General features: G+C 41.3%; 2 protein-coding genes across 3 annotated transcripts in view; both read right to left on the bottom strand.

Moving 5' to 3' along the window:
- Window positions 1-215: 215 nt before the first annotated feature.
- fkbp8 (FKBP prolyl isomerase 8) lies at window positions 216-7975 on the bottom strand. The gene is made up of 9 exons (XM_067597236.1): window positions 7835-7975; window positions 6705-6975; window positions 6250-6419; window positions 6005-6093; window positions 5483-5703; window positions 5044-5216; window positions 4876-4953; window positions 2921-3061; window positions 216-1963 (listed from the first exon to the last, which is right to left on the bottom strand). The coding sequence occupies exons 2-9, from the start codon at window positions 6961-6963 to the stop codon at window positions 1877-1879; spliced, it is 1218 nt and encodes a 405-aa protein (XP_067453337.1). The 5' UTR covers window positions 6964-6975; window positions 7835-7975; the 3' UTR covers window positions 216-1876.
- Window positions 7976-9015: 1040 nt separating this feature from the next.
- The window catches only part of ssbp4 (single stranded DNA binding protein 4), an 89623-nt gene continuing 70794 nt past the window's right edge, over window positions 9016-27844 (bottom strand). The window contains exons 6-17 of one of the 2 annotated variants that reach the window (XM_067597234.1): window positions 22012-22095; window positions 19694-19820; window positions 19449-19516; window positions 18105-18169; window positions 17371-17416; window positions 17232-17267; window positions 17041-17095; window positions 14780-14850; window positions 14614-14692; window positions 14152-14180; window positions 13959-14060; window positions 9016-12130 (exon numbers count right to left, since the gene is read on the bottom strand). In XM_067597234.1, coding sequence (XP_067453335.1) covers window positions 12050-12130; window positions 13959-14060; window positions 14152-14180; window positions 14614-14692; window positions 14780-14850; window positions 17041-17095; window positions 17232-17267; window positions 17371-17416; window positions 18105-18169; window positions 19449-19516; window positions 19694-19820; window positions 22012-22095 — 843 coding nt within the window. In that variant the 3' untranslated portion in view covers window positions 9016-12049. Of the gene's footprint in view, window positions 12313-13958; window positions 14061-14151; window positions 14181-14613; window positions 14693-14779; window positions 14851-17040; window positions 17096-17231; window positions 17268-17370; window positions 17417-18104; window positions 18170-19448; window positions 19517-19693; window positions 19821-22011; window positions 22096-27844 lie in introns of both variants that reach the window. The other variant, XM_067597235.1, reaches the window with a different exon arrangement.

Genomic DNA, 27844 nt, shown 5'->3' with positions numbered 1-27844 from the left:
ATATGACTGCATAAACGTTACTGAATAATGTGTCTATCAGACATTAATGATCAGCAGTAATGTTTCTCAATCCTCTAAGGCCAATTTTATGAGGCAAAAATGCTGCAGGCACATTGTAATAATTTTTAATAATTACTGGGATGATGTTTGTGGAATATATAATAATGGCAGACACTGTGATACATTACAAAGCAGTGCAGGGTGAAAAAGGAAACTGTAGTTTGTGAGACATGTTTTATTGTGATGAATATAAAATTAACAAATACAGGGAATGCCAGGAAATCAAAGCAACTTCTATGACTACTTAGTTTGTCACCAACTTGTATTAGCTTATGCAACTTTTGGCTCTGTAGGCCTAGCGTTTATTCTGGAGACGCTACAGATTCAGTGGTGTCACATTTGGAAATGAGCAAAGATACTGGAATAAGTTAACACCTAAAGGAACATAAATTCAAAGAAAAATTCACAGGCAAAAAATGTAGGGGAGAAAAGAAAACATACACACCCAACACTGTACCTGAAGGGTCATCCTTCAACATTTGGTCTTAATCATCAAAAACTGAGGTATAATTGACTGAAACTGAAAAATAAAAAATAAACTCAACATCTGCAACTCCATGTACCATTTCTTCACCCTTGTTTCAAAGGTAATAACTGCACCTCTGCTGACATGAAATTAGTTATTTAATACAGTGGTTCTCAAACCTTTTCACGTCAAGGACAAATTAGACCACGGACCCCTATTTGATAAGATTTTTATGTATGAAAGTGTATGAAACCCATGACCAAAATAGTCACACATTCTATCATTGTGTTACTACTAAATGGAATTATAGTGAAAATAAATTGTTCCCCTTTTGCTGGGGACCCCCTGGAACCCCCTCAAGGGCACCTGGGGATCCCTGGATGCCACTTTGAGAACCACTGATTTAACAAATGCTGAACAGAAAGTAGAGTATATCTTCTTTAGCAGATGTTTAAACATGTAGACATACATGACCAGAAAGAGAGAAACCCCTCAGCTTCAAACTGCAATACAACAGTCTTGTATATGTTCTGTATATACTGCCTTCGTGAAATTGTATCATTTTTGTTGCTGACACTGTCAGACAGGCATTGATTCAATTCCATGGTGTTTCTTATATTTTTCCTCTAGTCACAAAGAGAAACTGAATATTTTAAGGTCCTGCAGGACTGTTGTATTGCATTACATCATACAGGTGATTCTATTTTTCTGGTCACTCGGTGTGCGAGTAGAGTCTGTAGAAAGGGCGAAAGAGTGAAAGAGCACAAAAGCTGAGTATCCTGTCATCATTTGGACCTCAAATGCAGCATCTGCATGACACCAGTCAACATGAAACATTGTACCATAATTAAAAGTGAAATCACATATTGTCTCTTGAATAGGAATTACTAATTTAACTGCACAATCATAAGCTTTAAAACTATAACATAACGTAGGACCATGTCACAATAGCTATTTTCAGTGGGAAAAATATTCTTAAATAGCTCCTATATGAATCTATAGTAAATTATTTTTCATTTCAATGTTCAAATAATCAATTTCCAACATAATCTACCAAAGACAAAAACAATGGCAGCAAAAGAAAACTGTCTGGAAATGTGACAGATACGCATAAACCTACACATTTATAAGGTTGGAAATACATCTCCCATATGCAAATATTGATGTTTTATTGTTTGTCACATACAGTTCTCAAACATAGCAGAGAAAGGAGAGTGACAGTGAAGAGGCAACTGACCAACTGACATATGCACCCCCTTTGACCAAAGGTCAGAAGGCACTGCCAGATGTGCCTCTGTGTTTAGGCTCTCACATTGCAGGGCTTGGTCAGGCCATCACTACAGGCTCGGTTCAATTCCTGGCAGCAATGACAACAGATAACGCTACGCCGCCAATGGCTACTGCAGTGGCACCGAATAACCATTTCCAGCTGAGACCCTGAAGAAATAAAGGAGCAAAAGAGAAGAGAGTTGCATGTTAAGTAGGTCTTATAATAACATCTTGATACAGTGAAAAGCACAAAGCAAGATATTAATCAGACTAGGGGTGGACGATATGGCCTTAAAATAACATCAAGATATTTCAGGGTATTTCTGGGATAATGATATTCCTGACAATATGACAAAATACTCCTTGTGGGATTTGTGTTGCCCCCTTTTGTTGTTACAGTCTTCTAGCACTTCCGACATATTAGCATGGTTTGTTGTTCATCTGATCTTTTGTAACCAAACCACATCCACACTACGGAAGTCACTTCCTTTTTTGGAACTAACCCCACTGCTGTTGAGCGAGTAGCAATGTAACTTTCACTTTCAGCCAAGCTTGTTGTTGCTGTGAATAATGGTATGACATCATTATGCCAACAAGATGCAACATTGCCATTATCACAATATGATTTTTTTTTATCATATTAAAAATGATATCAATATTATCATGAACGATACAATACGGCACACCCATAAAATATTCATAAGTTACGGACACTCCCTGTTCATCACCTTACAAAGGTTCCCTTGACGATGACATAAAGGCCCCATTTACACCCGGTATTAACATGTGATCTGTATCGTGATACATTTATCTGGATAATGACATCTAATCCACAAGCCTTTGCATTTACACCACCTCCACATGTGGTCTGGCTATCTGATCGCATTACAATCACAATGCATTCTAAGTGCATTTACATGTGTTTTTCCTTATCCAGATAGGATATCCGTATACAGATTGCATGTTAATGCAAGGTGTAAATTTGGTTGCATTACTGTATACTTCCATAAAAACAAATGACAGCACGTGAACATCGTGACATCATGGAAAAGCAACAGAGATTCATGCTGTGCTACATTTTAAAAAAATCATTACATTTGTTTTCTCAGGGAATGAAAATCTCACCCATGAGGACTTGGCCCGGTGTTTCTGTGAGCTGCTGCTGCTACTAGTGGGGTTACCCAGCATCTTCTTATACATGGCCTGCTCTACTCCCCTCTGCTCCGAGTGCTTCTTCACCAGTTTGGAAAGCTCTGCGTGGATAGTCTATACAGGAGAGATGAGACAAATGGAGCATGAAAAATGACACTAAGAACCTATTCAAAGGGAATATGACCAGATGTTTTTCTATGATAACAATGGATGGATGAAGTAGTCCCTCAAAATTCTCAGTCAGGTCATTCAATGCAGACCTCTGAAATAAATACAACTTGTATTTTATTTTGCTGTATGTTGTCGTCTTACAAGAAATCACAGGCTTGCATCACAAAATTAACCTTCCATTTAGCCCACGTCCACACAATTATTCCAGGATATGGTTCAGTTATTGTTCTCAGATCTGAGTCACTTCTCTTCTCTTAAAGCTGGTGAGTGACTAAGCAAACCACTGCTTTCAGAGATAACAAACTTCATGCTTTGGAAATGAACTTCCGAAAGACTTATGGAGCACCAATACACAGAATTACAGCAATGTTTACTTGATAGTAATTTTATATTTGAGCACAGTCTACCTTTAAAGACATCTGCGGGGAGTGGAGAGTCAGTGTAAGTGTCTGTACAAGTCTATACCCTGAGGATTTGTCTGTTCCCGTCTACTGCTAAGAGTAAGTGGATACATCTACCACAGAGTGTTTGAGCAGGGCACCCTTGGCAAGTTGGCACCACTATTGTGCAATCAGCTACCATCCAAAATCATGAAAAAGACACAACGCTGACTTGTCCCCAGGGCAAGGATAAAGTTGGCTAAACAAACATGTAACATCCTGTCCCAACAGCATCCGTGTGTCCAAATACTGTGCCGAGACAGTTTGAGGCTGTCTATACTGGAACTGTCAAGTCTGCATGTCAAATCAAAAAGTAAACAAAGCACGGACAAATAAATCTCATCTTATCCATTTGAGTTGAAGATACAGGGTGTGAAAAGCTGATTCCAGCGTAAAAAAAAAAAATGTAGACAGCATGTCTGTCAGTGTTTTGAGAAGAGAAAGATAGCGCGTCATCTTGTCGCCTCCATGATGCCTGTGCATGTTTAAAACCGCCTCATTGATTATAATGGGAACGTTCTGGTATTGTCACAGAAGCACACCCACTGTTCTTGCTGTTAGAACATGGGGTTATTTAGGGAGTCTTTTAATAACTAAAGCACTAAGAGGCAAGCCTGTTTTAACATTAAAAACATATAATCTAGCACCAATTTAGAAATGCGTGTTGACACATAGACATTGCAAATATACAGAAGGCTGATGATAGTTATGAAATGGCACAATTCTGCCAGGCAAATGGCTTGCTAGTGCATACCATCTGCAACATATATCTATTTACTTTAGATACATAAAAGATGACATTCCTAACTACACACAAGCCCATTAACAATCTACGTAAGGTATACTATAACAAAATGTGATAATCCACTGTATTTAAACTGCATGTGTTGGATGAAAAGCTGAAGTGGCGACCAGGCCATGTGCTGTTTGACAGATTGGTGTAGGACTGAAGTGGGGGATTCTGGGCATGAGTACCATGCTGCTGCAGCTTATAGCTGATCCAAGAAGCCCACACACAGAGCTCAGATCTGCCAAATGGCCTTGTGCAGCCAAAGAACCACATATACCTGACTGCGTGAGCAACAGAACAGGAACAGTAGCTAGGAATTAGATATGGCTGGGGTGCAGGATAAACCTATTTACAGCAACAACATGAAAACAGATCCTCTGAAATGATGAATCAGCAGTCCACCTGACCTTGCACTACAGACTATGTGATGTGATATTTTACCCTATGGCACCATCTATTGGTCATAAGGCAGAACTGACGTTTCTTCATGCAAAAAGTTGCATTTTAACAAAAATAAAAGTGAGTACCTTGTTGCTTGGTTCCAACTTCAGTGCCTTCCTCAAAGTTTGAATGGCTTCTGTATATTCACCTTGCAAGGCCAGTACCTTGAGCGAGAACACATATTTGTTAATGAAACAAGCCCCTAGAGATTAACAAAGAGAATATGAAAGAACAAGAGAAAGAGCAATGTGTACCTTCCCCATGCGGAAAAGTGCTTTTATATTTTCTGGCTGGTGTGCCAGAGCTGAGACACAAGATTTAAGAGCTGCATCATAGTGATCCAGTTTCAACTGAGAAGCAGCCATGTTGTTTAAACACTTGACTTTCACATCCATTAGCTCATTTTCCTCTTCGGGACTAATGTCAACTGCAGAAGAAATCACACAATAAAAAAGATAAACAAAATAAGTAAATGAAAGTCACTAAAAAAAACAGAACTTTAAATGTCTATCAGTGTGCCAAGAAAATGAAAATCAGACAAATCTGTTGGGTTTAATCACAAAATCAAAATAAGCAACAACGTGATGTGTGCCATACTCCTCCACTTGATAGAAACTTTTCCAAATTGATTAAAAAAAGATACTACTGTGATAAACTTGTCACTGAGTCTTAACTCCCTGGCTTGCATCTTACCTTTAGAACTAGACTCTGTTATCTGCAGGGCAATGCTATACGAGTTGACAGCAAAAGCGTAGTCCCCTCGCTGATAATGAACGTTGCCCCTCTCTCTCTTAAGGCTGGCCAGAGCAATCTTTTCTACAGGGGGCAGCAGCTCCAGGTCTGCAGCGTCAGTAGCTTCCAGCAGTTGTACTTCTAGAGACAGCTCGGCGTCTGGGGGAACCTCAGGTTCAAGACTGTCAAGGGGAAGATGCACAGTTAAGTTCAGGAGTTAAGGACACAAGAGATATCAATCACTGGAACGCACACAAGGAATTTCAACTGTAATGTGTCCCAGTGAAAGTGTGCATCACAAAAGGGTTCAGAGGAGCAAGTATGGCGAGTAAAACTACTGCGTTTTTGTCCAAATTCAAGATGAGGAATTCACATCTTATCTTGACTTTACAGTAAAATGATTTGAGTTAGATACAGCAGTTTTTGTTTACATTAAAACTGCAACTGCAACTTTTAGGGGTAAGATTAAAACCCACTGCCTACCTTCCTCGTGTACCATATGCATATTTAGCATCAGTCTGGATTAGGGCCTTCTCTCCCATTTCCATGAGCTGCACTGTGAGATCCAGGGCCTGAAAGGACAAGTTTCACTGCAGTAAGATACTGATATGGACACTCGCTGTTGTCAGAAGCATTAAGCAGATTATGCATACTCTAAAGTGAGAATAAGAGACCCCTTTCTATTTATTGTTTACCATTTGAAAAGAACTCAATTTGTCAGTTATTACCTGGATGACATCCCCGTCTCCCAGAGTGAAAGAGACTTCAGGCTGCTCCTCTACAAGGGTCAAGTCCTTTAGGTACGTTTTAAGATGAATCTTTACATTCTGTCCTTTCTGTGGCCGACTGTCTCGCCCTTGCCCTGCCTCCAGGACTTTTTTCTTGAGCTGGTCATTACCTGGAGACAGACACGGTAAAATAAATTACAGTTAGATACAGCACGGATCATTGTCCAGTGTCAGAAGCCTTGCTCAAGGGAATCACAACATCTTGTTCTACGGAGATAGTGTCTGATTCCTTGAGCACATTAACATTTGACCAACTTATAGTGGGTTTTATCAGACGACCTTCCCATTATCAGCAGATGACTAACCACTGCAACATGTTCTACTGAAATATTTCTCTCTACAATCTGACATGGTGCTATACCTCCCGTTCCATGGTAGTATGTAGAGCCACATACCTAGTACATCCAGCCATTCTTCCACTTGACCTGGAGGGTCTGCGTCTGTGTCTGCATTTGTCTTTCCAGACTCCTCTGCACTCTTCCCCTTCCCGCCCCCGGCATCTTCCAGAGGAGGGGGGTCGTCATCAATGTCTTCTTCATCCAACACCTCAAAGTCCTCTCCGCTGTCCAGCAACGAGGTTCGTCCGTTTTTCTTTGCTGATGGCGCACTGTCTTGACTATCGGAGGTGTCCATAGTCTCCTCTTTTTCAGTCATAATTAGATTGCACTGGGAGAGAAGGTTAAAGGATAGGTTCACAATTTTTCAAGTCTGTCTGAAAAACAACAGTCAGGTGACTTCATTTGACTAATTTGGATGGCTGAACCTTCATATAAGCTTCAGAAAAACTTTTAAATACATTTATGCACAGGTGGAGGCTTGTGGATTTTGTCCCCCATCACTTACACTGTAAATGCATTATGAAGGGATCTTCTAATAGGTAGCGTGAACAGGAGGAATGATTATGGCAAGAAAAACCTGTTTCAATGTGGCTTTGGGCACCTGATCCAGAAATCCAGTATCCGTCCTTTAACAAATTCAAAACTGCAGCTAACCGTATTTACTTCTTTAACTTGATGCCTCAAACCCGCGTCTTTCTGTTAATTACAATTCAAAATCACTGCTTTAATATCATACAGTGTAGCTTACCATCGCGCTAACATGCCATTTAACTACAATAACGCCACCTTAACCTTTCAGACCCGAACGGTTCGCTGTGAATTAAAAAACAAAACAACATGGGCTAAGAGCTAGCGTAATTACAACTCACCGGCCGACGGATTTACTCCAACAGTACATTTGATGTACAATTACCAGGCTAGCTACATGTTTCTAGAAGTTTCTCTAGCAGGATGCTGCCAATTCATGCTTTCCAACGTTAGCCGAATAACTTGACATTAGCAAACTAGCATTAGCAGTAATCTCACTAGGAAGCTAACGTCACCTAGCTAGCCAATGCTAGTGAACATTAAGTGAGTGTTGCTATCCAGTTTTGTGCTGAGCTACAGGGTATATCAGCTTCAGATAAAGTGTAACATCAGAGCGTCATATGTGATAATCCCGTTTATCAAAATAGACTCCCTCTTACCTTCAAACAGTGTTTTCAGAGGCTTGTTTTGGTCCTGGACTATCGCTCCCTCTAGCTCACCGCGGTGTGAAGTCAGGTTGATTTTGGACAGCGGGAGGAGCTAGGTCTGAATGTGTTGTGGAAAACGAACATCAAACTGACTTCGCCGCTGTCTCTAGCTCTTCCCAACAAGCTGCTTCCGGTTAACCTTGAGCTCATGTAGTGCATCCTTTAATGCAGATGTATTAATGTTGAGTCTCACAAGCATAGTTTTAGTTTTTAATTACGAAAAATTAGTCGGCCTCTGTACTTACTCTCTGTCTTAAGAAAGAGCTAACATCTAATCACCAAAAAAGCCACATTAGGCTTTTGATCTGTCTTATTTTGACTAGATACCTATATTTATAATTCAGACTAGTACAAAATTATAACTGTATATTTCTGAAGGTAAAGCTATTTTATTAGTGTAGTAAATGTGATATTTTAGAATTTAAAAGCACACCCAAGTGAAACTATAGCAAGTTAAAAGCACACTAACCTTGTTACAAAAATGGCATAGACCTATTAACCCATTAAGGAGGACTTTAATATTTCCCCTGGTGTCTTGCTTATTTAGAGATTAGACATCTCTAAAAGATAGATTAAATTGACTAATTTATCACAAATTTGGTGAAAGAATTATGCAGGACAGGTTTAACCCAAATAGAAAACACAAGTTTCAGATTGCCTAAATCAAACATTAATTGTTAATCTCTTTGAAAGCTGCATGGACAGGTAAAGTCCAAAACCCAATGATTGTTAAAGAGCAGGATAGTCAATAAAAGTTAAAACTTAAACTATGGCCTTATATCCAGCCATTTATGTGCAGCAAATTCTTCTAAGTTAACCCCTGCCCTCCATTTGATTGTGCCAAAATCTGTCACCTTAAGTTTCCACTGGGTTTATTAAATATGAAATGACATTCAATTTGAACAGTAAATTAAGTTTGTCTATATAAAGACAATAATAATATAAATGAACTTGTCCAAAGTTTGAAAATGGAGCATCCATTGGACATTTGGTTTTCATAGATTAACAGGATTTGAAGCAGCAAAACAAGGTTCAAAAGATCCTTTCCTACAAAGTATGCAATGTCTATATGTGTGCTGCATGTAACAGTGGCTGAGAGCCTGGAGCGCAGAGGAAGAGATTCAGAAACAAGGAAAAATCAAATGACATTTATTATTGATGCATTGTTTCTTTTTTGATAAGCAAATTATCTGTTTTTCTTTCAGTCTAAAGAAACTTTACAATATAAAGAAACATACAAAGAACATCTTTATTACCTACACAAGACACCTAAGTCCCTAAGACAAGATTCTGAACTATCCTACCATGAAATACAAAGCAAACCCAAGAGACAGACTGCTTCATATTGAATACTGCCGTGTCATCAGAAAGGACCATGAACGGTACAGGAGAATCATTTATATCCCCTTCCCTTGAATCCCCGCCCCTCCCAGACTCAACATAACCACCCCGCCCGACCAGCAAATCTTCCTAATGGTACAGTATTATACATCACAATAGAAGTACAGAGATGGCCAACGATCGATATACACAGAGGACTGAGAGAGGATCAGTGAGAGAGCTTCAATCTATACACCGCTATTACAGGAGCGAATAGCAAAGGACACAGTTTTCCCCCATATGTATTACTTTTTGATCTATTTTTAATTTAAAATGAGGTTCTCTTAAGTATTTTTTCCTTTTTAAAAGTTTTCTTACATTGATAAAAATCCTTCATATTAAAAACTGCAATATGAGGTCACATGTTTTTGTGAGAAGGTGCCCTTTAGAAAAAAATATCCAAATGATTATTGAAGGCCAATAGTAACATTTAACTGAAACATAAGGAGACAAGGGCAGAGTGAGGACGCCACAGCTGCAAGAGAAATTATTTCAATATCCTCGTTTGCTTCTCTCTGTCCTGTCCTCTCTCTGTCCTATCCTCCCCGCCACACAAGTCTTTAGCATACAGCCTGCATTTATTGTGTTACTGTATTCTATACACTTTTATGGAAATTTAGCCACGTGAGCCAAATAGTTGGCGCATCCTTTCTCTATGAAAAACATGGACAGTTTTATTTATAATTTACTTTCAGCTGTATTCATTGGTAGTGACTGACATATCAAAACATGTCAATGATATCAAAATGCATTATACAGTATTTACAAAAAAGGAACTTAAAGAGGAGGGGAGAGGGCTGGGAGGGGGGAGGGAGGGATGGGATTGGAGGAAAGAAGGGAGGTGTGTGTCACTACATTGAAAGAACACTGGAGAGTGTTTCTCAGGCCACTGATTCTCAGGCCAAATCCTGGAGATGTCCCCGTTGAACTCTGGGTACAATCTGTTCACATTGATATCAGAAAATTGATAAGTACATCACCATTACCCATAGAAACTACACTCGTTGTTAAGTTATTGTTGGTTTGAACACAGCCATGAAGTGAGTGCTGCAGTGTGATGCCATGAAAAAAATAACTTATCCCTTTGAAACAGTGACAGAGAGTTGATCAAGCCGAGGGTTCATAACATACAAGAAAGAAATTAAATAGCGTAATATGTAACTATGCTTTTCTTTGTGTGCAGATTCTGTGGGCTTTCATTTTTTTCCTGTTGAACACATTTAAAATAAAAACAATCTGCTGAAAACAATCCACAAAAAATGGAAATATATCCATTACAAAAGTATCCTATTATTGTTCCTCGCTTTAGACCGATGTGGCTGCAGGGCCTGTTAACTCCAAGGTGCATCACTCAGTTCCCATCATGAGCGCTGCTGCAGCCGCCCAATACTCTGGATCCATTATCCCGTATATATGGGACTGGCTGAGGGAACTGGTCAATGGGAGCTCCAAGGAGAAAGTTATTGAGCCCGTCTTGTCTGGGTTAAGAAAGTGGCTCATACAAGATCTGTGAGTTCAATCCAAACTCAAAGCAAGAAAGCGAGTTCCATGAGTGTATCAGAGGTACCACAATGTCTCCCACTCCAAATGAGACACTGGCGAGAGACGAGTGAGCCCTGGGAGGAAAACAGCGCCACTCGGAGTCCACGGTGAAGTTGAAATCAAACAAAGTGATGACGGGGAAGGAACCACATTTTAGGATTCACAGACCACTTGTAAATAACAAATAATAAAACAACCACAATACAAGCTAAATATGTTGTATTTACAGACAAGACCAAATCCATGGAGGAGATGAGAGGATCCACAAATACTCTCTCTCTCTCTCTGTCTGTTACTGAATGAGAAATGGCAGACTCAAAGCCACAAGTCCTGACAATCATCTCAGGATTTCATCGTAGCCATTCCCACGCAGTAAAAGCACAGAATATTGTGAGAAGGGGTGCTTATTAAGACAAGATAGCTAGACGTCCGATTATTCAGGTGCATCAGCAGACACTTTGTACCAGAAAACAGCAACGCTCTGAGAGAAGCTCCATTTTAACTGTATGGATAGTTTTAGCCCAGATAACAACACCTCAGCACAAACTACTTCATTCAGTGAAAAGAGTTGATTATTCCGGTTACTCTTAACTTTTAAAAGTTTATGTAATTGGTGCTACAGACATTTAGATAGCAAAGACAAAGCTACAAGCTCAGTTTTAAGGAGAGGTATGTGAAGTGAGACTGACTGTGACAAAAACAAAACAAACATCAAATACCTAAAATCATGTAAACAGAAAAATCATTGTGCATTTTTCGAGTGTGTGCTTATTCTGTCATTGTTGATGCTGCTGCTGAGATAAAATGTGCCCTTTACAGGAAATCATAACTACATAAGTAGAATAATATCAATTATGAAAATTATAACAATAATATTATCATCATCAACAAAAATACAAACATTTAATGAAAACCATTCTTGTCCTAAAATAACATTATCAGTTCATCTCTTTTTATCATCCCTGCCAGTGGAGCAGAGTTATTGAATGAGGGTTTTTTTTTTTTCAGCCCGTCAGTCAACTACTGCGTGCCCTCGTAAGTTATGATCAGCATGATGTAATGGAGTGGTGGTGGATGCAGAGGGGGCTCGATTGGGCTCGAATGCCACCCATGAGGGCAGGTTTTGGGTTTAGGAGAGACAGGCTTGGAGCAGGTTTCGGGCTCTCACTGTCCTAGGCCCCACGACGAGGCCCTGCAGGCGAGAAGAAGCGGAGAGGAGACCCTTCCTGTTGCTTGGAGGCCGTTTCATGTTCTTACACCCATTTTACACGCGTTGGGATGGGGGCCCTTGAGGGGAGTCCTGCTTTCCAGGGGCATCCCCAGGGGCTGTGTGGCACAGCACACCGTCCACAAGGAGGAGGAGGAGTTAGGGAGGGAGGAGGGTAATGCAAGACGCACCAAGGCGGATGGGAAGGGGAGATTGGGATAAGGGGAGATGAAAAAGAAATAAAATAAAATAAAAGATAAAATAAAAAAAATCACACACTCATCGTCATGTTGGGTGAATACTGTAAAGAGAGAAAAAAAGAGAGGGAGGGGAGAAAAGATAAGCCAATACTATATTAAACTTCTTATACTACCCAGTTCAAGATAAAAGCAATACAACTAACTGAACTAAATGCCATGTCCAGTACACCAGCCTTTTTTGAGCGTATGTTACACATAACAATTAACCCTCTCTAACTGATTTTCTATGTCAGTAAACCAGCAGCAAGCAGAGCACAGTCCAGCCCAAGGAGAAAATGTTAGGGAATTTCAGATCAAAGTGAAGATACTGTAGCAAAATGTAGATGTCAGTCTCACATTAATCACTATATGACATTCTCTCCATGCAGCAGAGAAAGCATATTATGTGGTTCTCTCCCATGCTTGTGTTTATGCATGCTGTGTTTTTTGAGAGTGTGTTGGGTGAAGCTGGGAACACAGTGCACAATATAAAAAGACTGATTAGAAGCTCAATTTGGCCATGAGGGCTGATATCAAGATTGAGGAGATTCAGCAGTACTGGTAGTCTGCGCGAAAAAATAAAGCACATCACATGATCTCACACTGCACAGGGGTTTAGGATTTAAATATCTTGCCCCATAATTAAGCAATCACGATTGTATCAAATATACTTATTATTTGGACAAATCTAAGTGGGATCCTGCATTTTTGAGTGGGTTAACAGTGCAAATCCGAGCAGAGGTGACTGAAGCTGCGTTTTGACCGCAGAAACTTCCCCCAGAGACTAAAAACCTTTTGAGGAACTCTACCTGCGTTTCCACCGGAGTGACCAGGGTCTAAATTAAGTTCCAGGGAGATTGTTTTAACCCCCCCAAAAGTCCCTGCTGGGGGTTAGTACTTTCCAAAAGAACAGGAACTTTGGGGGTGGGATTTGCAGGGATGATTGTCGCTGGTACTGTAGTATCAATTTAGGACCAGTCTAGGACAAGGGGAGGACATTTCTCTTCATTTGTTAATGTTTAAAATAAAGTGAGGCTTTGTGTCGGCTTCCTGACTCCTTTTAAAAAAGAACGAGAGAAAAAGAGAGATAGAGAGAGAGCGAGCTGAAAGAGAGAGAGACAGTGCGGCCATGGTCGAGTGAGGAGAGGGAGCAGCGGTAGAGAGAACAAAGTCAGTGAATGAGAGAAATAAAACATTATTTCTGATTGTTTCATGGTTATGTTCTAAAGCAGAAATAAAACCATCAAACACTCAGTTTCACTGTGGAGACAGCACTCTTAGTTTCTGTTTCATTTTCCTCCTCCGCATTTCTCCTTTTCATTCATTCATTACATCCAACTAACACAGCAGTAAATACAAATCTGTGTTGTTTTTTACTCATGTGTGAATGCTACGTTTCAAGCGCTGCTGTAATTTTTTTATTCCTCATGGGTCAAATGTGCATGATCTACCTGGTTCCTCAGATGCAGTGGAAACGCATACTGGACTGCACAACAGGGACTTAGTACCAAGTTTAGTTCCTGATATTAGTTCCTCTGGTTTCAAAGTACCTGGAACTTTTGGTCAAAATGGGGCTTAATCAGCAGATGTTAATTGTTAGGTACGTGATGGGCTGAGCCTTGTCACAGTCAGATAGTATTTCAGAGAGTCAGAGAGTCTTCTAGTTTGTTCCCAGCTTAAAAGGTGTGCTGTATCCTTTGGTACTCACACTTTCACTTTGGAATGGGTTTAAAAAGTTGCCTGCCATCTCGCCGTCGTCCCGCGGAGTGCCGGGGGGATTGTTCATGCCTGCCATGTTGTTAGGAGAATTCTACAACACAGAGGAAACAAACTGATAAGAATATATAGAATAGAGAGAATAGGTAGAATAGATAGATAGAAAGATAGATAGATAGTCTTACCTTTGGCAACCCATCCATGTCACCAGAGCCTGTGATCAGAGAAAACTGAATCATTATAAGGTAACAGTTAACTGACCCTGCTACTAATTCAACATACTGTACATCAGGATATCCAGTTCAAGTAGAAACAGCCTGCCTCCTAACGGGTAATGGCCTTTAATTAAGCTATTTGTTTCAGATACAGATGAGGACAAACTCCACTGGCTTCAATGGTCACGTCTCACCTATCTACAGGATCAATTGGCCTACTCACTGCCCTGCTAATCTGTTTTCACTTTGATCAATACTAAGAGGATAGTGAACACTTCCTCTACTAGCCATAAGAGGGCAGAGTATTACTTCTAAAGGTTCACAGAAAGTGACAGGTTTCACTGAGGAGCTCATACTAAGTGCCTGCTACATTCATTGATAATGTATAAGCACTAATATACAGAATAAGTTTAAGTGTCTTTCACCACTCACCTAGTGATCCGTTCATATGATGTTGCTCCATAGCACCCATTCCACCCATTGGCCCATCGGGACCTGGTCCCATTGGGAACTGTGGAAAAATAACATTTTAGAATTTACTAATGTCATTGATCTGAATTTATTGCAAGTTAAAATTGAACAAAACAACAATACTCACACTAGGTCTATTTCCACCAGGGCCGATGGGGTTCATCATTGTGTAGATGTTTTCACTTGAGTTTGTTGAATCTATGAAGAAAGAGCAGTTGGATGTTTAAAATCGGAAGACTGTAAGGCAGTTTGTTCCTCCTATATTTATAGAAATACTTGTAGATAAGCTCTAGCCCTGTCTGTTTTCATATCTATATCCAATCTTTTCAAAAAATGTCAAAAAATAAGGTGGATTTGGGATATTGGTGGTGTTAATGAATGTTAAATGAATGAGTTGAGCTGCACAGAAGTGACTGGAGTGGCACTGTCTGTCAGTGTGTTTGATATTACTTTAGTTTAATTTTTCCATCTGTACAGTACATTCAGCTGGAGCCCAGACATGTTCTTATTTCTGCTGTACGGAACAAAGACGGCATGTAGTTACTTTAAGCGCCAGTACATAATGTCAGTGAATCTGTCTGTCAATCAATCTGCACACTGCTCTCTGCCATGTACAATAAAGGAAACCCATTATCTCTTATTCCTACAATCAGGAGATTAGACCAAGTTATTATATGAACACCCTGGCAACAACTGGTACATGCTGTTTCACTCCTCATGTGTCTGTCTGTCCTGAAAATATTCGAGAGGATGAGGTGACCTTGATCTGACATTGCAGGCAGAAAGTTTTGAGTAGAAGACTGAGAAAAACAGGAATAAATAAGAATAGGAAGAATAAGAATAAACGATTGAAATACAGCGGGAAATATGGATGTAGGATGTACAAAGTGGTGGAGAGATTCTTGCCTGTTAGTGTCCCTGAATCTAGCTATTGTTGTCGTGACTAGAGGAGTGGGGGGGTGGGGGGGGCAATACTGTGTGGGAGGTGTGCATTTTTGTGGGAGGTAGGTATGTGTGTGCGTGTGTGTGTGTGTGTGTGTATGTGCGTGAGTGTGTGCGTGCACAGTCTTGGCGACTGCAGTGGAAATATGTTTTCCCTCCCGGTGTACATGTGAGCAGGAGCGTTTTGTGCAAAAGGTTGCCCCGGCAACGTATCACAATAGAGGTACGTATATAAATAATAAATAGTGGACACAAAAAGAAGCTCTCCACAGGCCAAGAGAAACAGAACATCTACAGGATATCAGCCCACAGTGTTTTGTTCTCAGCTAATCCTCCACAGACAGACACTAGATCGATGGGTCAAAGCTGAGATGGATCACTCAGTTGATTGCAGACTGACATGCCTGTTTCCCTTTTATAGAACTGTCTCGACTGTGAGAAAACACAGCTAACAACACCAGAATATTTTCCACCATGTGACCAATGAAGAAAATGGTGAAAACAAATGCAATACCACTTGTCTGATAAGTCTTAAATGTAACTCGTTTGCTTCAATGGGGAGGGAAAATGTAACATATCTGCATTAGAAAATGAAACCTTTAGTGTGCACTTATAACACCACATTAAAGGACGGGTTCACAATTTTTCACAGCTGTTCACAAAATGAGCACTGACACTTGTTTCTTGCTGTAATCATTCCTCCTGTTCATACTGGCCATTAGAAGATCCCTTCATAATGCACTTTCAATTTAAGTGATGGGGGAGAAAATCCACAGTCCTCCTTCCATGCAAAAAATGTGTTTAAAGGTTTATTTGAAGCTAAAATGAGGCTTCGCCCATCCAAATTAGTCAATTCAAGTCAATATCTTTCTAAGTTACAGTCTTTTTAGTGCCAAATTCCCTCTTTTTGTTACAATACTTCCACCATGGCTCAAGAGGAAAACACTGCCTGTCGAGACACAAAGAGGGAATTTTTTACTAAAAAGACATACTGTGGAAGATTTATTGGACTAACTCAGAGGCTGAAGCCTCATATTATCTTCAGAGAAATGCATTTTTTCTTAAAATGAGGACTGTGGATTTTTCCCCCCATCACTTACACTGTAAGCGCATTTGGAGGAGATCTTTTAATGGCCAGTATGAACAGGAGGAAATATTACGGCAAGAAAAACATGTTTCATTGTTTATAATGACTATTGTTTCAAGACAGACTTGTGAAAATTGTGAAACTATCATAAAAGCCCAGTACACTATTTCACCATTTATTAATTTTAAGTACACAAATATTCTTCAAGGCCCAGTTTTTTAAGTATCACTGCCAGTCTCTCAAAGACAGACATGTATCTAAAAGAGAGACAGTTTGATTCTTCTTACACAGAGCCTTCATTCAGTGAACAGTGGGAAAAAGAGTATAAATCAGAGGGGAAACTGAAGTGTATATCTCACCTCCGGGGCTAGGCATGATGGGAGTTCCTGGTGGGCCGCCTCCCCCAGGAGGGCCCTGAGGGGTGAAGCGAGAGAGGAAAAGAGAAATGAGTGCTGAGTGCATCTAGATGGCAGCGTGCCTGTTAGATATCACCGCCTGACAGGTAATTTATGGCCCACGGTCAAACACGAGTCCATGACGGGACACTTACCACATAGTTGCCTGGAGATGAAGATGAATAAGCTATCTGTAGAGAGAAAAGACCCAAGGTGAAACAAAACATGGGACACGGTTATTGTAAACACACTCAGTCACATGGTGAGATAACGATGCGGGAGAATGTAACTCACTGAGTTGGTGTTGGGATTTGGCCAGGGACCTCTTCCACCAGGACCCCTGGAGAAGAAAACAGAGAGAAGAAGAGATTCAAATATTTAACAGAAGATTTCTGGCAAACAACACAGCTGCATGCAACACTTTTTCAAAAGTTCACATGTCACTATTTCTAATTTCTTAAACACATAAATCCTGTCTCTTAGTTGAAATGCACAACACACTAATCCAAAGTTCTTACACAGACATTCCTAATTTCTTTTTTAATAATAAATCAGGATGAGTATGAGAGAATCTTTTTGCATTGTGATGTATTCTAATTTGACAGATCTTCTGTAGTCAGTTAATTCGGCTTACTGGGATTTGATTAAAGAAAAGTTAAGTTTTACACAGCCTCTTGGTGAAAACAACAGAACTTTTCTCAACCAACTTTATTGCTGAAATTCGGGGACAAATCAGTCCACCAGTCGGACAATCCTCATTTTTACTACACTTTTTGAAGAACAGAAAAGCAAAGGCTGCATCTGTTCATTGTAAATGTCTAGTTGTAGATTTTGCAGACCAAGGTCCTGGTTCAAGTTTGACATATCATACTCACTGCAGTTGTGCTTACATACGCTGTTCTCATAAATGCTTGTAATGGTCAAAACTACAAAAATAAGATTATCTAAAGCTTTCAATTAGGGATTACTCTGGCAGCAAAAGTCACACACATTTGAGACAGTTTATTCATTTTTTTCAGTCTACTAACATGTTCATGCCCGGCATCCCTGGCCCCATGGAATTTGGGGGAGGCCTCATCCCTCCGCCGTAGTTCTGCACAAAGAGAGGAACACACAGTCAGCATGGTCTCTCACACCTGCTCAGTCTACATCAAACAGAAAGGTTTGAATCTTAATGAAGGTCAGCCATGATCATGTCTCCCACTAATTAGTGTTTAATTATGTGTATATGAGCTGTGTGTGTGGGCAGAGTGTGTGGAAGTGGACAGCAGCGTGTGTATGTCTCTATGTTGTGTGTCTTCATATACATGTATGTGTCTCTATGCTCCCCTCTGTGTGTTTGTGTGTATGTTTTCATGGCTGCCCAGCAGGCGGGTTTGGCTGGCACTACATGTGTGTACTTGTGTATGCATGTGTGTGTGTGTGACTGAGACGAGAGGAGAGAGAGAGAGAGATAGAGAGAGAGAGAGAGAGAGAGTAGGGGGCAGGCCAGAGAGCAGCTCCACTCAGAGGCAGAGTTTTGTTCAGCAGACGATTACACTTGTCGAGCAGATGCCACACCAGCTGCTGGTACGCTCACTGCCAAAGTCACCGAGCCAGGGTGGCACAGAGAGGGGCCGAGGGGCACAGGGTGTATGTGTGTGTGTGTGTGTATGTGTGTGTGTGTGTGTGTGTGTGTGTGTGTGTGTGTGTGTGTGTGTGTGTGTGTGTGTGTGTGTGTGTCTTTGTGTGAGGTGATGTTGGAGCGGGAGGTGGTTGGGTGCCGAATGAAGCAGCTGTCCAGTAATGGTAATTCAAAAGGACACTGTTGTTTAAGCATCTTATGTATTACACTGAATCACAAAAAATTAGTTGATAAAAGGAAACCGGCGATGCCAAAGCAAACAGTCGGTCCAAATGTTTTGGCTCTGAGCTGTCTGAGCATTCCGCCCCTGTTTGTCTTCCTAGGTGGGAGACGGCAACTAGGATTTAACATGAAGATCTGGCGTTGGTGGTGGGTGCATTCTGGTCGGAGCCAAGCTAATCATCAAAGCGCTTCTGACATTTACAGGCAAAGTTATGAGGCTGGCAGAACCAGATTTTCTCTTCTGCAGAGAGGGAGGATTATCTGCATGCAGTTTATAGTTGCTGTTTTGACATTATAGCCGTTTTTTATAGTAGCCCTTAATGAAGCACAACCAAATATTGTGTTTATTCATATTCCAAGCACCAAATCTGGCGGTGTGGCAGCTGCAGAGTGGGAGTGCAGTGGGCTGGTAGAGCTGAAGGACACCTTCCACTGTCCTGACTGGCTTCAATAACGCAGTCCTTTGTGCTTTATGAGTTTTAGATTATGTATGACTGTTCCAGCTCTGTGTACTCCTGCTACCTACCTGTGGGCCCATGCCTCCCATGCCCCGGGGGGGATTCATTCTCATTGGACCTCCCATGTTTGGATGTCCTGTGGTTACACAGAGAGAGGATAGCTTGTCATTATGGCAGTGCTGTTTAGATCAACAATAATTCCACAAATGAAGACAAATAGTTCATATTCAGAGGCCAATATCAGATCATTTCACAAAGTGCGAAAGTGCAGCTTTCCTAAAATACCCCAGTTATCCCTCATGTGTGTCAGTACCTTGAGGTCTGGTGGGGTCCAGGCTGTTTGGCAGGAGAGGCTGTGACCCCGGGATGCTCCCAGGAGGCTGATTTGGCATACGGAGGGAGGGCCTTGGGCCACCTGGGTACCGCGGAGACATGAATGGCTGCAGGAAGGACAGGAGAAGGGCAATGGTTACTTTATTTCAAGATGATGACAAGCTGAATACATGTTCCAATTTTTTGACGGACAGGCTTTGAAATATCGCAAATAAGTTTAACGGATTTTAATCATCAAGCGCAATTCCAAAACTCTGAGAGGAGGTTATGCATAAGGCACATTTTCACTGCATGTTTCATTCATTTTATGTTAAATTATAGGAGACAGCAGCTAAAATCAATAAACTCAATAACAGACAGAATAACTGAGTTAAAATTTTCCCTAATTATGTTTCTTGTGAAGAGATAATAAAGACATTTCACCACATCTACTAACCTCAACTGAGAAAGAAAATACTTAAACGTCAGATAGCCATGCAGTGACTATATGTATTCATGGGAAGCTTTGTATAATGAATACAGCAGCAGTCATAAACCAGACTTCTAAGGAAATAAAATAGAGATTAAATGACTTAAAACAATCCACAAAAGACAGATTTCTTATCAACTACACAAACCACAACAATGTACATGTCTTAAGAATGCCACTGAGTTCACGTTCAAATTCAAATTTAATAACTATAAATCCATAAATCTCTGTCTTCTTGTTTGTTGGTGTTTTAAAATCGACAAATATTGTGCTTATTTATTATGAGAAAAAAAATGTGTTATTAGGGTTTTTTAGGTCTCACATGTCAGGAAAATTGTTCTTCTTCATAAAAAACTTCTAGGTACTAGAAGTAAAGTACTTCTAGGTAGTGAAGGTGTTAGAAACAAGGCACAACAGATTTACATCTATCTGCATTCCACTTGCCCCATTATGTGTTATCTTCACAAGTCAGCAGGGGGAGCTATTGTGTTAAAGAACAATTCACTGTAGTGGTTTTGTTACATTTCCCAAAAAAGGAGGAGCTTGTCATTAAGTTTTGGAAAGTAAGACCTCAGGTGGTAAAATCCATTAGGATAAAGGTAAAAGAGGGACAGATAAGAGAGAAGGAAAGAGAGAGAAAACACGCAAGACAGAAACTTTTGGAAGAACAATATGGTAGAGGGGAGGTGGAGCAGGAAAAACAGAGAAACATGTCATAGTTGGATGGGAAGAAGGGGTTGTACGAGCACCAGCAATGTTCTACATCTTCAGATTTGCCTGTTTTTGTGCAGCTGCACATGTGCTGGCCATTTTCCCACCGTGTCTGTATCACCAGACACCAATGCTACAAAAAAAAAAAAGCAGACTGGATAGTGTGATGCATAACAGAAAGTGAAGAAACCATCCACACAGATGTTTCAGCAGAAAGGGGACAAGAACATGTTGGCCGAGACACACATACAGAGCCGGTGCACAACTAGTGAATAATGTAAAGCACCCCAGACAGATGGTTTTCAGAATTTCCTATGAGAGTATGCTGCAACTACAAATACCCGCATCTAGTGAAGCCATATTATAGTGTCAGATGATAAGAATGAATTCCCAACTCAATCCAACTATTTTAGCATCAAGGGGGAAACACACTGATTTGAGTACCGATTGGGTAGGAGTTGTGTGTTTTGGTCACGGAGCATGAACAGCAGAATAATGTTCATATCATCACCTTCTCACAAAGATAAGCACAGACAACACAAATACAACAAGAGACTGGCTCTCAATGGTAATTATGTACTGTTTATGTTTTGTGTGTGTGTGTGTGTGAGTTTGGGGCAAGTGGAAGGCAAGTTATATAATCCCAGTTAGCCCTTGAGGCGAGGACTGACTTGCTACTGTTTTCTTTTTTACCCTCCTCTCCTCTCCTCTCCTTTCCTTTCCTCTCCTCTCTTCTCCTCGCCTCCTTGACCAAGTTGTGGTGGGTTTGTGCGCAAGGAGCTGCGCCGTGTCAGGCTGTGCTGCAATATTAATGGTCTATTGATGGATTATGGGATGGTGAGTGCTGGGCTGAGGGAGAGAGAAGGCCCTCCAGATGCACCTCCACTCCTTGCAGCTGGGCCAACACAGCTAAATTATTCATCCAGCCCACCACCGTGGATGCTGCCTGTCCTGTCTGTTAGCGCAACAAGGGACCTGTGCTCTGTTTGTACACTGTTGTTACGTGCGTGCGTGTGTGTGTGTGTGTGTGTGTGTGAGTGAGAGAGTAGGCTGGAAAAGGGGAACTACAACCCATCAGCTGAGGGAAAAGAGAGACCGTAGAAATGTTTCCGTCTTACCTGTCCGTGAGGTCCCATCATGGGATTACTGGGGTTGTGTGGGGGAGGCTGCGTGTGAGGGGAAGGCTGAGATCCTGGAGGACCCTGGTGAAGAAAAGACATAAAGATGTCAATTAAGTGCAACAAGAATGTGTTTGATGATATTCAAACCTGTTTGGGAAACATATTATATTCAACAAGCCTTTTTTCTGAGCAAGCACATGAGTTATTAATTGAAAAGACAGAGTGATACAGTAATATTTAATATTTAAAGGGTTGGTTCACCAACATTTCAAAAAAAACATATTTTCTCACTTTGCTCATTTTATTAAGCCATGCAGATAAGTCTACCCCAAAACAATGAAAGTCAATGAATTGTTTTTTTCTGAAAATATTACATTTAAAATAAAATTCAATAGCAATTTCTCTTTCCAGAAACAGTTTCCCTTATATAATATCATCATTATGATGATATTCTCATAGTTTATGAATAGTGCTTATGCTGCTTGTTTTGGTTTGCTGGTCTGTACGATTCAAATCCAACAGCTTTCATTGAGCCAACAGTATAAACACACAACCTGCAGTCAAGCTCAGACAGCCTGGTTACAGTACGATACCTGACCAGTGAGACATAGTAAAAGTAAATGAGAGGCTTCACAAAGAAATAGATTCAGTATTTTTCTCAGGAGTTGTTGGACCAAACCAAACCTAACAGGCCAGTGAATATAAGACTTGATTCTTTTAGGTGACCAGATGTATGTAAGAAGTTTGCAAACATGTCGCCTGATGAGCTGACATACTGCTCCCTAGTGGTCAGAACATTTAATGCAGATTTAATTGCCATGACAATCAATTTAAATATATATAATTACAGTGAAACAATTATATACGTTCAGTTACATCAACGCTGATGTGCATGTAACAAGATTTGTCACTCACATTTGCAGAAGGTCATATTGATTTTCTCGTGCAGGAATGGCTAATTGCAAGGAAGAGGTTGGATCAATTCAAAAGGTGGACTTTGATCAGCGTTCAACTACAGGGAATATTTTCAAACAAGTCCTTATTTTCATACATTTTTCCACGATGACGCTTGATCCAGTTTGCCAGAAGTGCTGGTGTTCTCTGTTAATTTTGGTACTCACTTATTTTTCTACAGAGAAGTGCCAAATATTTGAACCAAACAGGAAAATTGGACCCAGGTTGAAAATAACTGAAATTCTGCCTCTTGAATCCACTTTAGATTGAAGTCTCATTCACTGTTATGTGAACTGCAGTTTCAGTTAGAAACTTTAGAGTGAATTGACTCTTTTCTGAGTTAACCTCTCAAAACAAATACTGTGTTAAGTACATTAAAGTGAGTACAGTATCAGAAGACTGTGTGAACTTTGACCTCTTTGTCTTTACCTACAGTAACCTCATCTGACTCAGCAGCAGCCGCTCCAACAGAGATCTGTTACTGCCTGAACATCAATACGGAGAAAGAGGACCACCCACTGCCAGACCAGGCTTATCTACTACTCTGCCAGAGCCTCCGTCAAGCACTCTGCTATCAGGTAACATTACAGGTGTGTGTGTGTGAGTTGTGCAACTGAGTGGTGATGAGTGCGAATATGAGATCTCCCTCTTTTTCACAGGTGAAAGCAGGATCTTCTTCTCTCAGGTGTTGAGTGTGTGTTGTGTATGCTGGCTTGGTTGTGTGTATGTGTGTGTGTGTGTGTGTGTACTGCAGGGGCTACTGAGGGGTGGGGGTGGGTGCTACTTCAACAGGTGTGTATCTAACATCACAGTGAAAAGCTAAAGGATTAGGGGATTACTCATGCGCAATATAACCTGAGACACACACAGACATGCTCTGGTAGGCATGTTTACATAATTTTGCTTGCACTTGTTCATGCAAATATTCAGGAGTAGATGCATGTACACACACAAACTAGAGCTGCAATTAATGATTTTTTTCCTTTATTGATTTAACATTGATTTTTAATATGTGCTGTACGAATAAATTGGCTTACCTTTATTATTTCAGTGATTATTTTTTGAGTAATTGTTTACTCTATAAAATGTGAAAATGTCTCCACAACCCTCAATCTGTTTATTCCACAAACAGTCCAAACCTAATATTAAATGTACAAATTTACAAATATATATAACCAAAAAAGCTGCAAAACCTCACATTTGAGAAGCTAAAACCAGCAAATATTTTGCATTCTTGCTTGATAAATGACTCCTAACTGTCTATAGCATCTTCCAAATGATTCTGATGCCATAAGATTGGTTTGTAGTAAATTTACAAACATAATTTTCTGTTGCTAAGTAATCGACTAATTGTTTCAGCACTGACACATGCACCAAAACACATATCTGACAAGACTTGTGCACCTCTTCACCTGTGTACATCTGTTTTCCTGAAGCAGGCAGCTGCACAGACACCTGCATCTCTCTTGCTTCACACAAACACGATCACATGTACTCCCTTTATATCTCTTCCTCCCTCTCTCCACTCTCCACCTCCCTCCCCCATCTCTCCCCCACTTTCCCACCCTGCCCACTGCGCCGCCCTCCCTGTGTGGCATGGCTGGGATGGTGGAGCGCCGACAGAGCTGAGCACCAGGAACCTGTGGGCGCTGCTACAGTGGGAAAATAAACATGCCTGACTGACAGCTTGAAACAAGTGCGTTCCCACAGGCACAGATACAGTGCCACTGCGCTGCCAGGTACACTGTATAAGAGCGCAGGCTTTGGCAGGAGAGATGAGCTTGTACATATGTGTGAAAACAATACTGCTCATGAGCAGAAACACTTATTCATGGACTCACAGCCCTTTCTGAAAGCACTAAAACTGTAGAGCTCAGCAGCAGCAGCAGAGTTCTTAAGACAGGTGTTTCCTATCCTTTTGAGACATGACAGTTTACCTTTCTTGCTGCATTGATTCTTATTCCTCTCGTTGTTATGTGACCACCTCATCTGAGAAACTGTCATGTCTTCAATAAAGCCGCTTATTAACCAGCCACACAATACGCATCTCTTCAGCGTTCTGGAAATGTTTGTTTAGTTGTACATACAGTGTACTCTGGATGTGTTGGCACAGCTATGACGTTTGTACCGGTGCCATTGTGGTTGTTCTGCTACTCTGTGTGTGTATGTTTTGGGTGGTTAACACCAGCTGTACTGGCTTGCTCTGTCTCTCAGCAGGTTCACACTGGGGCTAATGCAGCGCTAGCTCTGTCTGACCTCAGAGGTTATTGTTGTTGCCGAGCCAGTCTGCGTGTGTGTGTGCGTGTCTCTAACAAGACACCCCTGCGGGGTCTGGCTGCACTGACCCAGCTGCAGCAGTCTGCTTCTCCTCTACACACAAACACACACACACACAGCCTAGTTTTCGTCACTTAGGGGGACACTGCATTGACTTACATTAATTTCCTGGAGCCTTATCCGAACCGAAACCATAACCGCTACATGCCTAACCCCAACACTAACTCCATATTTAATCTAGAAATTTAATAGTTTACCTTGTGGGGACTAGATTTTTGTACCCAGATGGGTGGTGGGTCCTCACAATGTGGCTGTGTGTGAGCTGATTTTGTAAGAAACACATTCACACACACACACACACACACACTCACACAGTGCTCCTCTCTTGTTCTTCTCTATAATGTGCCATAATGGAGCATAGCTCCTCTGGCTGGGCCTCCCTGGGCCTTCCTGCTATTACATCTGTATGGGCCAGCATATGGCCTTTATGGCTGTACTGTTCTCTCTACAGGTCCCTGCAGAGAGAGGGAGAGAGAGAACATTTCAGCTGTCACAGAGGCGTACGCAGGGCCAGTTTGAAAAGTAGCTTGGTTGGTGAGTGTGTGTGTGTTTGTGTGGTGTTGTTTGTGTATTTGTGCAGGAGCTGGGAGGAAGGAGGGGGACAGGGGGAGCGTTAAATGAAGCAATTAATAAAATCATTTTCTACCCGGCTAAGGAGATAACAGCTTGGCACAGTACCACAAACCCATCAACACAACCCCCTCGCCTCCCCACCACTCATTTCAGCTTAAGGAAGACCCACACCGCTGCCCCTGATGGACCACTAACAGAGAGAGAGAGAGAGAGGAGGGGGTGGGTGGGTGGGGGGGGGGATGGAAGAGTACCAGTCATCTGAGTTTTCTTTTACTGTTTACAGCTGCTAACACTAGAGGGCAGTGTGTAACTGCAGTCAAACTACTGGACACACACACATACACACACATACACACACACACACACACACACAAACACACAAACACACACAAGCAGAGACCGAGAACACAAAGCAGCCTGCATCACTGAACACAACAAACAAAGCCAGGAGGAACAGCACCACACACACACACACACACACACACACACACACGCACACACACACACGCACGCACACACACACACACTGAGTGCACACTCATTGTCATTCCTTGCTAACATTCCAGAGAGAGTGGCGGTGGCAGCAGTAGGTCTCCAGTTAGCTCATGGTATATAGCATGGCAACACGTCAGCTCAGAGACGGGAACACGCTATCAGGGGTGTTTTCTCCCAGAGGACGGTGGTGAAACGCTGACAGCCATTTAAACACGTTAGGATGGCAGCAAAATGATTTATATATATCTGTGATCCCTTGCTCAGCTGAGAGCAAACGTTCAGCTGAAGTTTCACCAACACACAGGGAAACGTGTGTGTAGAGTTCTCACGTCTGTCTCTAAACAGATAAAAACACACCGTATCAGAAACATGCTACTGATAGGGATGAAGCAAACGCAGTGTGAGACAAAGGCTACATTCAAATCAGTGTTTAACCGTAGTGAGTGTTATCAACGCGTGTGAACTAAGTCTAACTGTCGTCACAGGCAGACAATGAACAGACAAAACGTTTTCTGAGGACTGCCCCTCATTTTTTAAGTGTCTGTCATTCCTCTGAATCACAGGAGGACAATTGTTAGGTATCGTTTCTGTCACTGTCCTCTCAAAGATAAGCAGTGACGATAAGAGTCAAAGACAGTTCCTCCACTCAGTGGGTTTAGTTCAGGCAGGAATGGAAAGTTTCGCCAGCGCACTCTCATCTGGGTCCTTTAGCATCTGTCTTTTAAAAGCACTATTTCAGATATGGCAGGGGAAGAGATTAAAATGTTTCACAAGAGATGTTTAGACACAACCAGTTTGCGTCTTTTATCCAGCGGTCAGAGAACTCAAACACTGTTATGTCTCACTCACAGATTTGAACTGTTTTGGGCAATATGTGCGCTGATTTGTGTCCTAAAAAAAGCTCCCTTGCAACCATGTAATTAACTTTCTGTCCCCCAGCCACCCAAGATCTCAACCAGCAGTCTACACCTGACCAGCAGAGATCTGTTACTGCTACCACCATTCTTCCATCGTCTCTGCATGGTTTTCAGTCTCCCATTCACTTTCTAAAGCCCTTCACTATTCACCACTTATGTGCATCAACTGGCCACAATGAACCCAGAGATCAGTCTTACCTTTGATAAATAAATTACTGAGAGCAGATGTCTCCCTAATTCACCATGTGCCTGCCATGTGTCAGCTTTGAACGGCTTCTTAAATTCGTCTTTGATACCTGCTTGCTTGTTCTTAAATGTGTAATCAAACCTAATCCTCTTGTTGTGCTTTTTGGTGTTGTCCCTGAAGAGCTGCAATTACCTGCAGTAAAACACACTGCCCTTGACTTTGGATCCTTCTTTTTTTGGCAAGAGGGAGTGATTCCAGTTTAGTAGAAAAAGAGACCCTGCCCCACCCTAACTGGTTTACAGACTTAACAGAGCACATTTAAGTTTTTCAAATACCTGACGTATCATGTGTAGATCAGGAGAGTCAA

Source organism: Thunnus thynnus, chromosome 8, assembly GCF_963924715.1.
Source record: "Thunnus thynnus chromosome 8, fThuThy2.1, whole genome shotgun sequence".
Classification (NCBI taxonomy): domain Eukaryota; kingdom Metazoa; phylum Chordata; class Actinopteri; order Scombriformes; family Scombridae; genus Thunnus; species Thunnus thynnus.
The sequence above is the reverse complement of the archived record's forward strand: the minus strand, read 5'-3'. Positions and strand labels throughout refer to the sequence as shown.

What these genes read in the sequence shown, in the direction of transcription:
- fkbp8 (XM_067597236.1), bottom strand. Translation starts at nt 6,963, where the DNA reads ATGACTGAAAAAGAGGAGACTATGGACACCTCCGATAGTCAAGACAGT. An exon ending in GAGACGGGGATGTCATCCAG is followed by an intron (nt 6,094 to 6,249) that starts GTAATAACTGAC and finishes TTGTCCTTTCAG; the next exon opens with GCCCTGGATCTCACAGTGCA. An exon ending in AGTTGGAACCAAGCAACAAG is followed by an intron (nt 3,062 to 4,875) that starts GTACTCACTTTT and finishes TCTCCTGTATAG; the next exon opens with ACTATCCACGCAGAGCTTTC.